Source organism: Uloborus diversus, chromosome 8, assembly GCF_026930045.1.
Source record: "Uloborus diversus isolate 005 chromosome 8, Udiv.v.3.1, whole genome shotgun sequence".
NCBI classification, from domain to species: Eukaryota; Metazoa; Arthropoda; class Arachnida; order Araneae; family Uloboridae; genus Uloborus; species Uloborus diversus.
In genome coordinates this window covers 33,830,080-33,843,544 of record NC_072738.1, presented here as the reverse complement: position 1 = coordinate 33,843,544, position 13,465 = coordinate 33,830,080, and the positions used below count along the sequence as shown (strand labels likewise).

Genomic DNA, 13,465 nt, shown 5'->3' with positions numbered 1-13,465 from the left:
CTGTTTAGTTAGTAAGGCTGTAAACAAGTGGTGTTACAGTTTTCGAGAATGGCGGGTCAACGACATCGGATCTGCCGAGGCCGGGCCACGTAATCATCGCGATATTTCATCGCCATCGTTTATAAAATGAACCAAGCTGATCGGATTAAGACCCGTGAAATCAGTGACCAACTCAACCTGAGGAAAGGAACGGTTCACACTATCATCTACAAACATCCGTGGTACAATACCCTAACAGGTACCCGAAACGAATTCCTTTGGGAAGTTTTGATCACCCCCCGCACAGTTCGGACTTGGCACCCTGTGACTTCCACATTTTGGTGTTACTTAAGAAAGCATTACAAAGGAAACGTTTGTATTCGGACGATGAAGTGAAGGAAGCCGTGCAGGAAGGACTTCCTCGGGAATCAGCCCCGATCTTTCTGCAGCAAAGGCATCGACGCTGGGACCTGTGTTTCAAGGCCCATGGTGATTTCTGTTGATTTACATCAAAAGTATTCTTTTTATTCAACTTGTCCACTTTTCATTTGAGCAACCCTTACATAATACAGTCTTATTTCAAGGACTAAAGTGTGTTTTTGTGAAATACCGTTTGCCTCAAATAACTTCCTCCTTATCATTAAAACAAATGTACCAAAAAAGCAATCAAAATTAAAGAAGATACGTATGAGACTTTCGAAGAGTCCATTCATTGAAAAACTTAAGAACAAATTAGATACTTTCTTGAAACTTGAGTATGTTGCTAAAATAAAATTTTGCAAATCTTGAGCTATCATGTTTTCTTGGATGGTTTTAGGGTAAAAAAAAATTTTGGGCCGCAAGTTAACCTTTGCCACAGCTTTTATATCATTCTAGAAATGTCGTATATTCTCGTGTTAGAGTTTGAATGATGGTTGAGGTAGGCGAACACCCTAATTTTCGAAAAAAGCGATTTTGAGATTTTGAAAAGTTTAGAGAACCCCAGTTACCTTCTTTCTAAATCCGCAATTTTTTTTTTAGATCGGTGAGTTATTGGCAAAACCAGAAGAAATTTACTGAACTCAAATGCACTGCTTATAACAGAAATTTACTTTTTCTTTCTTGATTTTCTCATAATTAAATTTTCAAGTTTTTATTTACGCTAACAGCTCTTGCGAAAAAAATATTAACTCTTAAGAATTGACACTTTGCAAACATGGAAATGGAACCTATTACTGTGGTATAAACCTCGAAAAGTTAATGTACATTTGAAATAATGATCAATTAAACTTAATTGGCAAAAAGCACGTTTATCGGGGAAATTTTCCATTTTCCCATAAAACCTGTTTTTAGTTCATTATTTCCAAATTGGAGGATCGTATCCCTCTTTGGTATCTAACGAAGAGAGGGATATGAAAAGTTTTAAAAATTATGAAAAACTGAATGCATTGTAAGTGTTAACAGAAATGATAGTTTTTTGCAAAAAATATAACTTTTTTTTATTAAAAAGAAAGACTATCGAAATTTTTTTTCGACAAAAAAGTAGTCATAATGTGATATTTATGTCATATTTAATAATCGTATAAAGTTTTAGAAAGGTGCAATTAATGTTGAAGGAGGATAAAAATAGGATGTTTGCGAAACTTAATCTCTCAAAATCCTTGAAGTTCGAGGAAGAATTTTAAATATTTTGTGTTAAAAAGTAGAGCTGAACTTTAGGATAAAAGTTGCGTGATTACTTTTGTATTAGAATTTCAACGGAATAAGAAAGAACTACATAACATTTATCAACCAATCCCAACGTGGATAGGGACGATGATAACTTCAAAACAACCAGCGACATCAGGTTTTTATCACAGTGATATAAATGAGCAATCTTGATTGGTCTAAATTCTAAAACAAACTGAATTCCTTTTCTTTACATTTTGTGTATTGTTTTCACCTTAAAAGAAATTCCTTTAAATGTTTATTGTTTTTGCTGAAAAACATAAATTTGTGTCTTCAATTTGAACTTGGTATAAGCGGTTGTGAAAAACTTCAATAATGAAGAGGGATCACGAATGAAAAGGTAGTTGAGTAGGCGAACTTATGTTTGTAGTTACTGATTTAGCTTTAAGATGGCGCAACTGAAATTATCCTGCATTAGCTGCATGTTTTATTGCGTCATCTACAATCTAACCGATTAACTATAACCACGTTAGCTTAATAAACAAAGGTACAAAAATTATGTTTTCAAAATTTGTGTCGTTAAAGTTAATTCCTTTATAATTCAACCGTTAAAACTGAGCTTCTTTCACACCTGATTCAGAAAATGTTTGTCCTGTTTCACGGACGTATTAATCCCACCAGTTTTTTTAACTTAACGTTTTGGTACATTTATGAAAAATGAATTTAATCACCGATTCTCTCTTTAAAATGGTCTTCCTATTAAATACGTGGGTGAAAACGACTAAGTTGCGCCTGCATAAACTAAAAAATAAGGCGAGGAAGAAAATTTTGATAATCATGGAAAGATTTCATTATCAAATTCATTATCAAATCAATGTTTCTGAGAAGACTACGATTCTCCCTCTCTTTTTTTTTTTTTGAGCAATCATGATTGCTTATTGTTCTCATTTGACTGTTTTGATGTCCTATGATTTTATTTTCCCGCCGCCTCCCTCTGCAGCACCTCCATCGACCGGCCTCACAATGCTGCTCCTCTAGCGAAAATCGTCTCCAGGTTGCGCCTATATCCTACACACACACGCATACATGCACACACCTACACACATACACACACTCCTACGCACACACTCATGCCTGCACACAGACACAAACACACATGCCTACATACACACACACGGACGCCTACACGCACACGCGCGTACACACACAGCACTGCATACACAACACGCACACACATGCATACATACACACACGCACCCACACACATGCGCCTACACAAACACACACGCGCTCATGATTGCGAAAAACATAATTTGAATTCAATATGCCAAAAATTCAAATTAATATATATATTTTTTTTAATTTGGGGAAAGGGTTGGTATTTTTTAAAATGTATATTTCTTTACGTTAAATCGAATAAAACCATAACCAAATTTCAAGAGATTTTGCATTTTTATGCAAAAAACTCTTCGAATTTGAGCCATTCCACGTGCCTCTCAACCTGACCATAATCAATTCCTACAAATTTTACAGGTTTGGTTTCAACCCCGTATAACCTGTATTGAAAGAAAAAAATCTCATCGGAGACCTTACGGTCTCGGAAATTCAGATCGGGATGAAATTCAGCAGATTAGTAGTACCCTTTGAGAATATTCACATAAGTAATAAAGTGCACTAGCCAGAACATTACGAGAAAATAGCCTCTAAAGTTTTACACGCTGCTTATATATTAGTTGTAGAGATTTTTCTCCAGTAGCAGAAATGTGGCTGTGTGATCAGCGTACTGGATTTCCGTGCAATCCATCCCGGGTTCGATACCTTTTGAAGAATTCTTTTTTTCACCAAAGTGTACCTAACTTGTTCAACCTTACTACGTCTATTTTGATAGACAGGTAAAAAATCTAATAAAGCGTGTACAAAATTGCGCGTATCTCGTTGAAATTAATAGAAAAATAAATACCCGTGAAAACTGCATAAAAATACACACACACACACACACAATCAATAGTATAAAATGAAGCCTCCAAAAAGCGTCTGTGTGTGAACTTGCAAAACTCCAGAACTACCCGGCCGATTTTGCTGAGATTTTCACAATCTGTTCCTTTAAGTCCTGAAAAGGTTTGCAGACCAGTTCGAAAAAAAATTCATGAATAGTCTTTTTTTTTCTTCCAATTTAGGCCCAATTTTCACACAAATTCCAGAATATGGGGATGAAAAATTACTTGCATACATTAATATTATATATCGTTGGAAAGAGTAGAATTTCCCGCGTTCTACGGAATTTGTTTCAATCACCTTTGGAGTTATTTGCCTTTTTAGCTCGAATTTGTTCAGGCATAGCTAAAATTAAGGCACTACTTTTTTCATTACATCTATTAATAAAATGTGAAGGAATTGTCCCACAGTTTTCTTTTTGACACCATTGGGCAAAGGGTCATTTTTTATTCCAGATCTATGTCGACCGTTGGTCGAAAAACTTAGCTTCTGTCTCGAAAGGAAAAAAAGTTACAAGCTTTTTTTAAAATCAAGTTCAAAAAATCTCATTTCCATTCAAATTGTTAACCATTTTCTTTCGCATTTTAATTCCTTTAACTTATTTTATTTTGTGTTTCCATGGTCACTCTTTTTGAATTCATCTTTCTCGATTTAATTTCTTGAAAGTATTTTAATATCTGTCGTCATTGATTAGGAGGGAAATTTTGCATGATTTTATTTATTTATTTATTTAAGCCTGATTGTTGAATATACGTCACTTGACACATTTTTTTTTTAATTTCAAGGTGCACCGAGCAATGCAGCCAGCTTTTAATAAAATGATTTGGTATGCCAGGTATGCTTCCAAATTTTCTGACAAAAGAGAAATTTTCATGAATGTTAATGAAGTATGTTTTTCTATGAATCTTTTACAGAAAAGGTGCTCTTGCAAACAATTTTCCTTGATACATTGTGCAAGATTAAAAAACAATTTTTGTTTTCCATGTTTTTTGTTAAATTTTATTCATAAATTAACAAGTCCTACCCTAATTTTTTTGCCGTAGCAATTGAAATTATCATTTATAATCGATTGAGTTTACCTCTATTTTCTGTAGTAAAAATACATTATCCTCCCCCCCCCCCCCGTATTTAAAAATAAAGTATTGTCTTCAATTGAAATTCGAATGAGCTGAACAGTCGCGTTATAAATTTATATAAAAAAATTCTTCGAGAAGTATTGAACCCGGATCGACCGCACGGGAAAGCAGCTCAACTGACCACACAGCCACCAAGCTGTCGCTGATGAGAAATCTCTACTAGTATATATAAGCTGCGCGTAAAACTTTAGAGGCTGTTTTCTCGGAATGTTCTGGCTAGTACGCTTTTTTCAAGGAAATTTCAGTTGGAGGGTAAAAGCACCGAATGTTTGTTGGGTATCCATTGGCTTTAACAATTACAATAAACGTGATAAAGAAAAAACAAAATAATAATAATAGTAATAATAATAATGTGTGTGAAAAGAAAATATAGGAACCTGAGGGATTAGGATCATTTCAGTTTAAAAGTTTAAACAATTTTTTTAGCAATGAGTTTTATTTTTATCAAAAATTCGGAATTTTGACAACAACCTTTCAAAACGCTTAGCAGAATAAGAACCACTTTATAGAAAAAGGCTGCAAACTCGAAGTCGGAGTCGGGCTGAGTTTGGAGTAAAAGCTCGGAGTCCGGAATCAAAGGTTTGAAACTCCCAGAGTCGGAGTCGGTCAGTTTCCCTCAAAGGCTGCAATTCTGACAGTGCTAGCGGAGTTCACTGTAAAAAAAATCCGAAAAGTTATAGATTATTGCCGTGGAACATTTCGGGATTCCACAGGTTTCCTCTCCTTCCTGAGTAAATCAAGTATCTCTGTCGAAAAGTTTCCTGAATTGCTACAAGTTGCACAGGTGCAGACTACTCACTGTTGTGAAAAAGACTTTCAGCTGCTAGTATAAAGAGTAACTGAGCGTATAAAATTACCGCCCCAACCAAGCCAGGGCTACAGCAGAACTGCACGCAATATACTACACAGCTCGGTTATCGGACCGAGACATCATACAGAGACTGCAGTAAGTTTTAACTGTACAGGAGGTGATAACCGGTCTGCCTAGTCTATAGCATGAGCATGTAGCCTTAGACCTGGCGTAGGGGCGGCAAACTTACTGCTAAATATTACTAGTAATGTATAGTTCATTACGACTTATTCAAATAATTCATTATAGTATGTATCAAACGCGATTAGCGTAAGCTTTTTAGACTTAAAGTCTAAAAGGTGGGCGTGTTAGTAGACAAGTTGTTCAGACTTACTGTATGCATCTTTTCCCCAGCCAGTAACTACACAGTTCTGTCCAGCAAAGATCTCATCGTACTGTGGCAGACACACGGAATCTATGTGAGGTGCGAACAGTACGGGTTCCTCCAGTTTCAAGATGGCGATGTCGTTCCACAAACTGGTGTTCTTAAACTCGGGATGAACCAAGATCTTGGACACCTTGTAATCGGCATGGGCGAGAAATTCCGTCGTCATCTGCGTGTCCCACTCCCCAAGACGAACTTTGAGAGGGTACTCGTTGTATTGGCTGAAACGACAAATAATCGCAAACTTTATCAAAAGGCAATTAAAGTCTGACCGCGAAGAGCTGACCCTTAGCTCCGCCTTGATTCAGAAGTGTCTCATTTTCGTGAAGGGGCGATATGGTGAGGAAAATTGAAGAACGCAATTTGCAAGTGCGTCATTGGTTCTAGTGCTTGAATAAGTCACCTTGGAATTTAAAAAATTAGCCAAAGAGGTGAAACATTTTAATTTTGTGCGGTCAAGGCAGATGTCTCATTGGACAAGCCACATCCTACGTAAGTGGGTGGTCTTGGTTTTACTTTTTTCAGCAGCCATTGGTCAGAAATAACAACTCCTCAAAAAATTAATTTCAATTAAAAATTGGCGAAAGTAGGGTATCAATAAAGAGTGCGAAGCTTGTCATTTTTACTTTTTCGCCAACTCAATGTAGTTATTGCTGCAACTTAAACCTTTAAGGTCCAAATAATAGCATAACAAAAATATGCTAGGAGTGCATTTTTTTTTTCCCCCATATCGCCAAAATGTTGTGTCAAAAGTTTTCGAGATATTTGAAGAAACTCGTTTTGGATACAAATATCAGCAACAGGGGAATGTTGGACTCAGACATGTTTTTCGACAACAAAGCTAACGTACAACGGATCACGGATGATAAAAATGAAAAATGAAAAATTTGCAACCTTTACCTGCCCAGGGCAATATAGTAAACGCATTCTGGACAATATTTTTTTTAGAGAGAGGGGGATTACTAGAGTAATAGTGTTTTAAATACAACAGACTAGGCAATATGAAAAGGAAAAAATATATATTGTGTGCTTCCGTGTTTTTTAAATAGTGCATGCTCATTTTGTATCTCTACAATGGGCGCCGAAATGCAAAATTTTAAGGGGGGGGGGGCTCAGATATTTTCTCCATGATTTAGCAGGATATTTTCGCCATAGAAATCGATTTCAGTACAGATTAGAGTTATTAAAATTTGACATTTTTGTAACTTATTCATTAATGGCTGGAGAAGAAATATTTTTATATTTTTGCAAAGAAAAAAAGCAAGAAAGCTCTAATTTCTAAAGGGGGCTTGAGCCCCCACTCTCTTCCCTAAATGGGTACCTATGATCTCTACGCATGATATGTATTGACATTTCGTTCTTTCGATTTTTTCAGGAGTAGGATGGCAAAGGGTATATACACTCAATGTGTATTATACCGAAAAAAAGAATTAACTACTCCCACTTACATTTCAATACATTATTTTTTTCAAAGACAAATGAGGTTATTGATCGCTCTGACCTTCCTAAATGATGAACCTAAATAGACTAACCAGTAGTCCGTCCATTCCCCCCCCCCCCCCTCTAGAACAAAGAGCTAATTTTTGTTTTTATGTAAGTTTTTTTTTTTTTTTTAGATGAACCGATTTTAGATGAGTTTCCATATGTTAAGATCCGGAGGAGAAAGTTTAGTTTACTTCACTCATGACGGTTATTGGTGCCTTCTTCACTTCTCTTTCAACCCTAACATAAAAGAGCTCAGAGAAGGTCAGGTTTTCTTATTATTAGAGATATGCAGTAGTTTTTGATTTCATACACTCCGGAGTTAGTTTAAAAGGAAATAACTTCCAAAAATATCTCTGAATGACCAGAAAAGTTCCACTACGACCGGTCACCTTTTTTCACTGTCACGCGACAGGTCTTCACATTTTCCTCGCTGTTATTCGCAACTCCAGAGCTCGAATACGCTACCTTGTGGTGATTAACAATACTAAAGAAAAAGGTAAAACATTCCGTTCCACGTCTTTTCTTTGGGGAAAATTACAGGCTTCAGACAGTTTGTGGTGTAATGTAATTTCAGAGGAATAGAAAAGAAAGTTTCCCACAAACACGATGAAACATTACTGTCATTCATTAAGCTTCAAAGCAAAAGTTACGGCATCGGTTTGTTTTACCTTTTTCATCCGGCATTAGTCAGTGGCTGCAGCGCCCCCTTTATTGGAGTTGCGAATTATTCATTGGCAATCATTGTTATTCCCGGCTCATTTAAATCAGCTATTTCCGTAAAAGTTCTAGGCTAAACTCAATTCAAGCAAGGAACTAAAGCTCAAAATGCTACTTCAGACAATAAATTTGAAAACTACTCTTCAAGCTTACAAAACTGCCGTTTTGCTATGCTTGGGAACCCCTTGGCCCTGATCTTAGCTGTGTTAAGTTGGTTACAAGTTAGTCCTCAACCCAGGCAAATAATGCTCTTCAAAGTGTTTCATTTTATTTATTTTTTTAAATTAATTCTTTTTGCGTATTTTCATCAAGTTGTTTTTGTTTTCGGGTGGAAACGGGAGTTTACTTTTGTTCTAACTAAAAGGAACCCCTTATTTAAATTATATTTTCTATATGAGGAGCGGGGGAAATTTTCATTTTGTTCCAATCGTAATGCTTGTTTTAATCTGATTCTTCGTAATTGGCGGCTTTAAATCTTTGGACCAAACAAAATTGCGAAGCAATCTTCTGGGGTTGGTGAGCGGCAGCGAGCAGGAAGCGGAGTCCCCTAATGTTTAAAAACTTTACTTTAAAAATATAAATTTTATGTTCTGTTGATTAGTTTTTACGTATAAAAAATGAAAATTATCAGTTTTATGCCAGCATTCATCTGCTTGTCAGTTTCATCGCACATTAATAAAAGCATATATAATATTGAAACAAAATATTTTTGAATATTAGTGACGCAAGTGCAAGCGAGGAAATAAAAGACACCATACAACTAATTGAAATTTCCTGCACTGTATGATTAAACAATCAAGGGACGGTAATTGCGTTTTGCGGTTATAAGCTGCCATGTTTCATTGGTTAATGATTTATTTCTCACTGCTAGTTCTGTGGTTGAGAATCGCGTGCTAAAATTTGGAGATGCCCCATCGACCTTGAATAGGAATGCATTAATAATTCTCGGGAGATGAAAAACGTTTACAGTGGTCGAGTCCATTTCTTAAATAGCAGGAATAAAACACAATAAGTCATCTTTGAAAAAGAAAATTTTAGTTTTTTTTATGAAGAAGATTAGGTACTGATATTGGTGCTGCAATGAATGTTCGTAATTCCCTAAATGATACTTTATAGGTGCTTTAGATGTTCCATTGGGTAACCTTGAATATGAATATATCAATAAGTAATTTATTTAGTGAATAAACTTTCACAGCCACCAGATTTTTTTTTTTTTTTTCTGAAATCTGGAACTAAACTCCCGATTATCCACGAGCGGATTATTCGGAAGTCATTAAACAATCAAGAACATGTATTTTTGCAGTAAAAAGCAAATACCGATGACTGTGTTCTTGTCGAAACATCTTTATTTACTAATAATAAAGCTGAAAGTCTCTCTGTCCGGATCTCTGTCTGTCAGGATCTTTGTCTGTCAGGTTCTCTGTGACACGCATAGCGCCTAGACCGTTCGGCCGATTTTCATGAAATTTGGCACAGAATTAGTTTGTAGCATGAGAGCGTGCACCTCGAAGCGATTTTTCGAAAATTCGATTTTTTTTTCGATTCCGATTTTAAGAACATTTTCCCTAGCAAAATTATCATAAAATGGACGAGTAAATTACGAAGTTGTTATAACGTGGAACCGTAACATGGGCAAGCCAATTAGCGAGAAATTTATCATACATTATTTGTAAATATACAGGCGAACCAAAAGACCTTTTAATTTTCTACTACGGGCAAAGCCGTGCAGGTGCCACTAGTTCTAAATAAACTCGGTTGCTTTTATTTTATTTATTTATTGTGCTTTCTTCGGCGTACACACGCTTGTTCTTTATTGTTGTTAAGTTCTGTTGTGAAAAATTACAAAATATTTTTACTGTACTGTAAATATTTTCAGTCTTTGAAGAAAGTATTACGCATCAATACAGCTACGTGTTTGAAGAAGGACATTTTTTACTTTCTTCAAAAAATGTCTCTCTTTTCCCTTTATTGGATATTTGTAACTCATTTTAGCCTTTTTGCGGTTTATGCGCGATTTTTATTATCCGCGGCACTTGTGCCACCCAATTAGGGGTCACGAGAAGTCACCTTGACCTACCAAAATATTTTCCTTTTCAACAAATTTGGAGAAAATATTGCAGCATTATTTTTTTTTCTATCTTTTTAAATTTTTAACTTGTTTAAAGATGCCTAATGTTCCCTGGGGCTCCCCGATGGCAAGTCACGGGAGGCCATTGTGACCTTCAGAAAATTTCCTCATTCAGCAAACTTTGACTGTTGATTCGGCAAAATTATCGAAATTCGGCCAAATTTTGAGTTCTATTCGGCAAATTGAAAGTTTCCTCCCTCCCAAAAATTTAACTTCAGGGCGCCCTTGACTGCTAATTCTCATCAGATATTATGTATGTACGTATTGCATGTGTGCATGCTCATACTTTATCGTTCGGAAAAATTGGAATTTCATTTGGCAAATTTACCTCTCACTGAAATTGAGATTATGTGAGCCCCTGCATAGCAGAAGCAAGAAAATATTTTTGGACGCTTTTTGTTCTAGTTATATATAACTATTGCAGTGGAAAATTTTCTGTTCATTAGCACTATTGCTTTTTATCTTTCAAACTTAAATACATCATGTTTTATGAAGGGTACAATTTGTAATTCGTTTCAATAAAGAGCACTATTCAAATCAAAAAGATATTTTCTCTACAGGTTCTTCATTAAGAGCTTTTTCCAACTAAGTTTGGTTGAAGCATTAGTTTAAAGCTCATTTTTGAGTTTGGAATCTATATTTGTTTTAAATTTCCCTGTAGGCGCTAACGTTAAGTTTTTTTGAACTGTTCAAAATTGAACGAAAAATTGTTCAAAGCAAAAAATGAAGAATGGAAATGAGGTATCCTCACCGAGATCTTTTGAACAAAAAAAATTGTTCGAATCGGTCTATTCACTCAGAATTTTTGGGGGGCGGGGGGACAGACCGACCGACAGACACGCATTTTCCCTATCCCATAAACCTGCTTTGCAATATTTATTCAATTTGTTTTCTTTAGCAACATTTTCAAGATGTATTAAGCCTTTTTTCGTGGTTTTTTTGTTTCTTAATTTTACGGGAAAGTAGGTTAATAACTGATTTATTTAATCATCAAAGCTTTTTTTTTTCTTTTAAGAACTACGGCCAGAATAGGAGTTAAAAGATGAAAACCTCAATGCTCAGAAAATTCACAATAATTGTGGAAACGCTAACTGCGATGGTATTCAATTTATGAGAAATAAAAAGTTGATTCTGACGAAAAATTTAAAATTTCTTTGTCAACAGCAGCCACGCGTTCAAAATAAAATAGCATTATTGAAATTACATTGATAAAAAGTACAGTAAACGAAAATATCTGAAAGGTATCATTCATGTTGATGATGAAAAAATTTATGTAGCAAAAAATTTTCCAAATGCTGATAATAACGAAAATGCTCTTCCCTAATATGTGTTATACGCTTTCACTTTTAATTATAAAAGCATAAAATTGCTAAAAGGCTGTTACCTGTTATAAAATTATTATTATTATTATCTTGTATATCTAAAATTTTAAAGTACTTTTCTCAAGTTCGATTTTCTTGAGAGAAAAAAACTCAATATATTATATGCTCTGGATATTCAAGTGGGGGGGGGGAGGGGGTGCATAAATGTTCAAACTGTCTATGACGATAACCAGTATATAGCAATATTTTTTTCAATTAATACTATTAGTTCACACTCTCCCGTTATGTAATTATACATCTTGTTAAAATTTTCAATCGTTAATAAAATACTTTTTATTCATCCATCTTGATGTTGATACAGTTTTCTCAAGTATTAATTCATTAATTAAATTTAACTAATTATTTTTTTATATGAGAGAAAAAATGTCGCGTATATAAAATTTTTAGCAGGATATAAAAGTAGGAATTGGTTTTATTATTCATTTTTTACTTGTTCTAAGTTCGAACAGAATTAATAGAGTCAGATTTTTCTACAGTTAAATTTTATATGTGTTCTGATCCTTTCGAATATTTTTAATATGAGATGCGGCCAGTGGCAGATTTGATCCCCTACAAAAAAAAAAAAAAAAAAAAAAAAAAAAATGGTTCGAGGGTGGGGAAAAAAAAAGAAAAAGAAGGAAAGCTCACAGGTTCGAGGATTCAAACAAAAACCGAAGACGCTTAGGTGTGGTAGCACAAAGAAAAAAGAAAGAAAATAAACGAGGGCGCACAGGTTTTAAAAGCGCAAAAAAATTGAAAGAAAGAATTTAAAAAAAAAAAACCCAAAATCGCACTGGTTTGAGGGCGAAAATGAAATTAAAAAAAAAAGTTCGAGAGCGCAATAACAACAGCAGGCATACTGGTTAGAGGGCGTATTAAAAAAATTAATAAATAAAACAAAGTCGCACTGTTTTAAGACAGTCAAAAAGAAGAAAAGAAACAATGTGGTACAGGTTTGAGGGCACCGAGGGCGTTAGAGCGTGCGTCGGCCCCGGTCTCTCCTGGGTGCGGACCTCGGCTAAAAAAGTTTAGGCACCGCTGTTCTTAAATATGATTTAGTTGAAGCGATATTTTTCAAAATTTTTGATATTAGTTCTTGTACTTACTACAGGTGGAAAACGCAGTGAGCAACTGTGATCACATGGTATTTGTCAATCAGGACCCCACCACACTGGAATATGTTGACTTTTCCTTCCGCTTTCAATACTGCCGCCTGGAAGAAAACTGCAATCAAATCATCTTTTAAAAGGTACGGAAAAGATTTTTACATGTTTCGAAAAGTTTCAACATTATTAATTTTCAGACATGAGAATATAATTCGTAAAGTCGTGTCATAATTTAGATGAAAAGTTGTTATTAAAATACAGAGTTATAAGCAGAGTCGAGTGATGTCGTTCTTTTTAATGATCCGTTCATCAGAGAATCGTTCATGTTTTGGATCCGTACAACTGAATTCGTTCATTTGAATGTCTTCGTTAATTCAAAAAAGTTGCACATCATATCTCTACGAGACTTACTCACATACATTGAAAATGTTTCATTGGTTTTTACTCATATTCTTTAAAGAAAAAGCGACGAAAACTAACGCTTAAAGAGTATACCATTAAAAACTTTATCAAGAAATATTTTATTTAGTTTTAGAAATTTTAAGCAATTATAGTTTATTTTGTAAGTGTTTTCTCGGTAGCCGAGCAGTAAGACATGTTATTTCAAAAGTCGTGGGTTCGATTCCTGCATGTTGCAAAATTACAAAGTTAAATTTTATTTTTCAAAAATAAAAAT

At 34.9% G+C, this 13,465-nt stretch overlaps 1 protein-coding gene across 1 annotated transcript in view; it reads right to left on the bottom strand.

Moving 5' to 3' along the window:
• LOC129228011 (uncharacterized) overlaps window positions 1-13,465 on the bottom strand; it is an 85,272-nt gene that overhangs the window by 28,366 nt on the left and 43,441 nt on the right. Inside the window, exons 11-12 of the mRNA XM_054862639.1 lie at window positions 12,790-12,896; window positions 5,942-6,213 (exon numbers count right to left, since the gene is read on the bottom strand). Coding sequence (XP_054718614.1) covers window positions 5,942-6,213; window positions 12,790-12,896 — 379 coding nt within the window. The remainder of the gene's footprint in view (window positions 1-5,941; window positions 6,214-12,789; window positions 12,897-13,465) is intronic.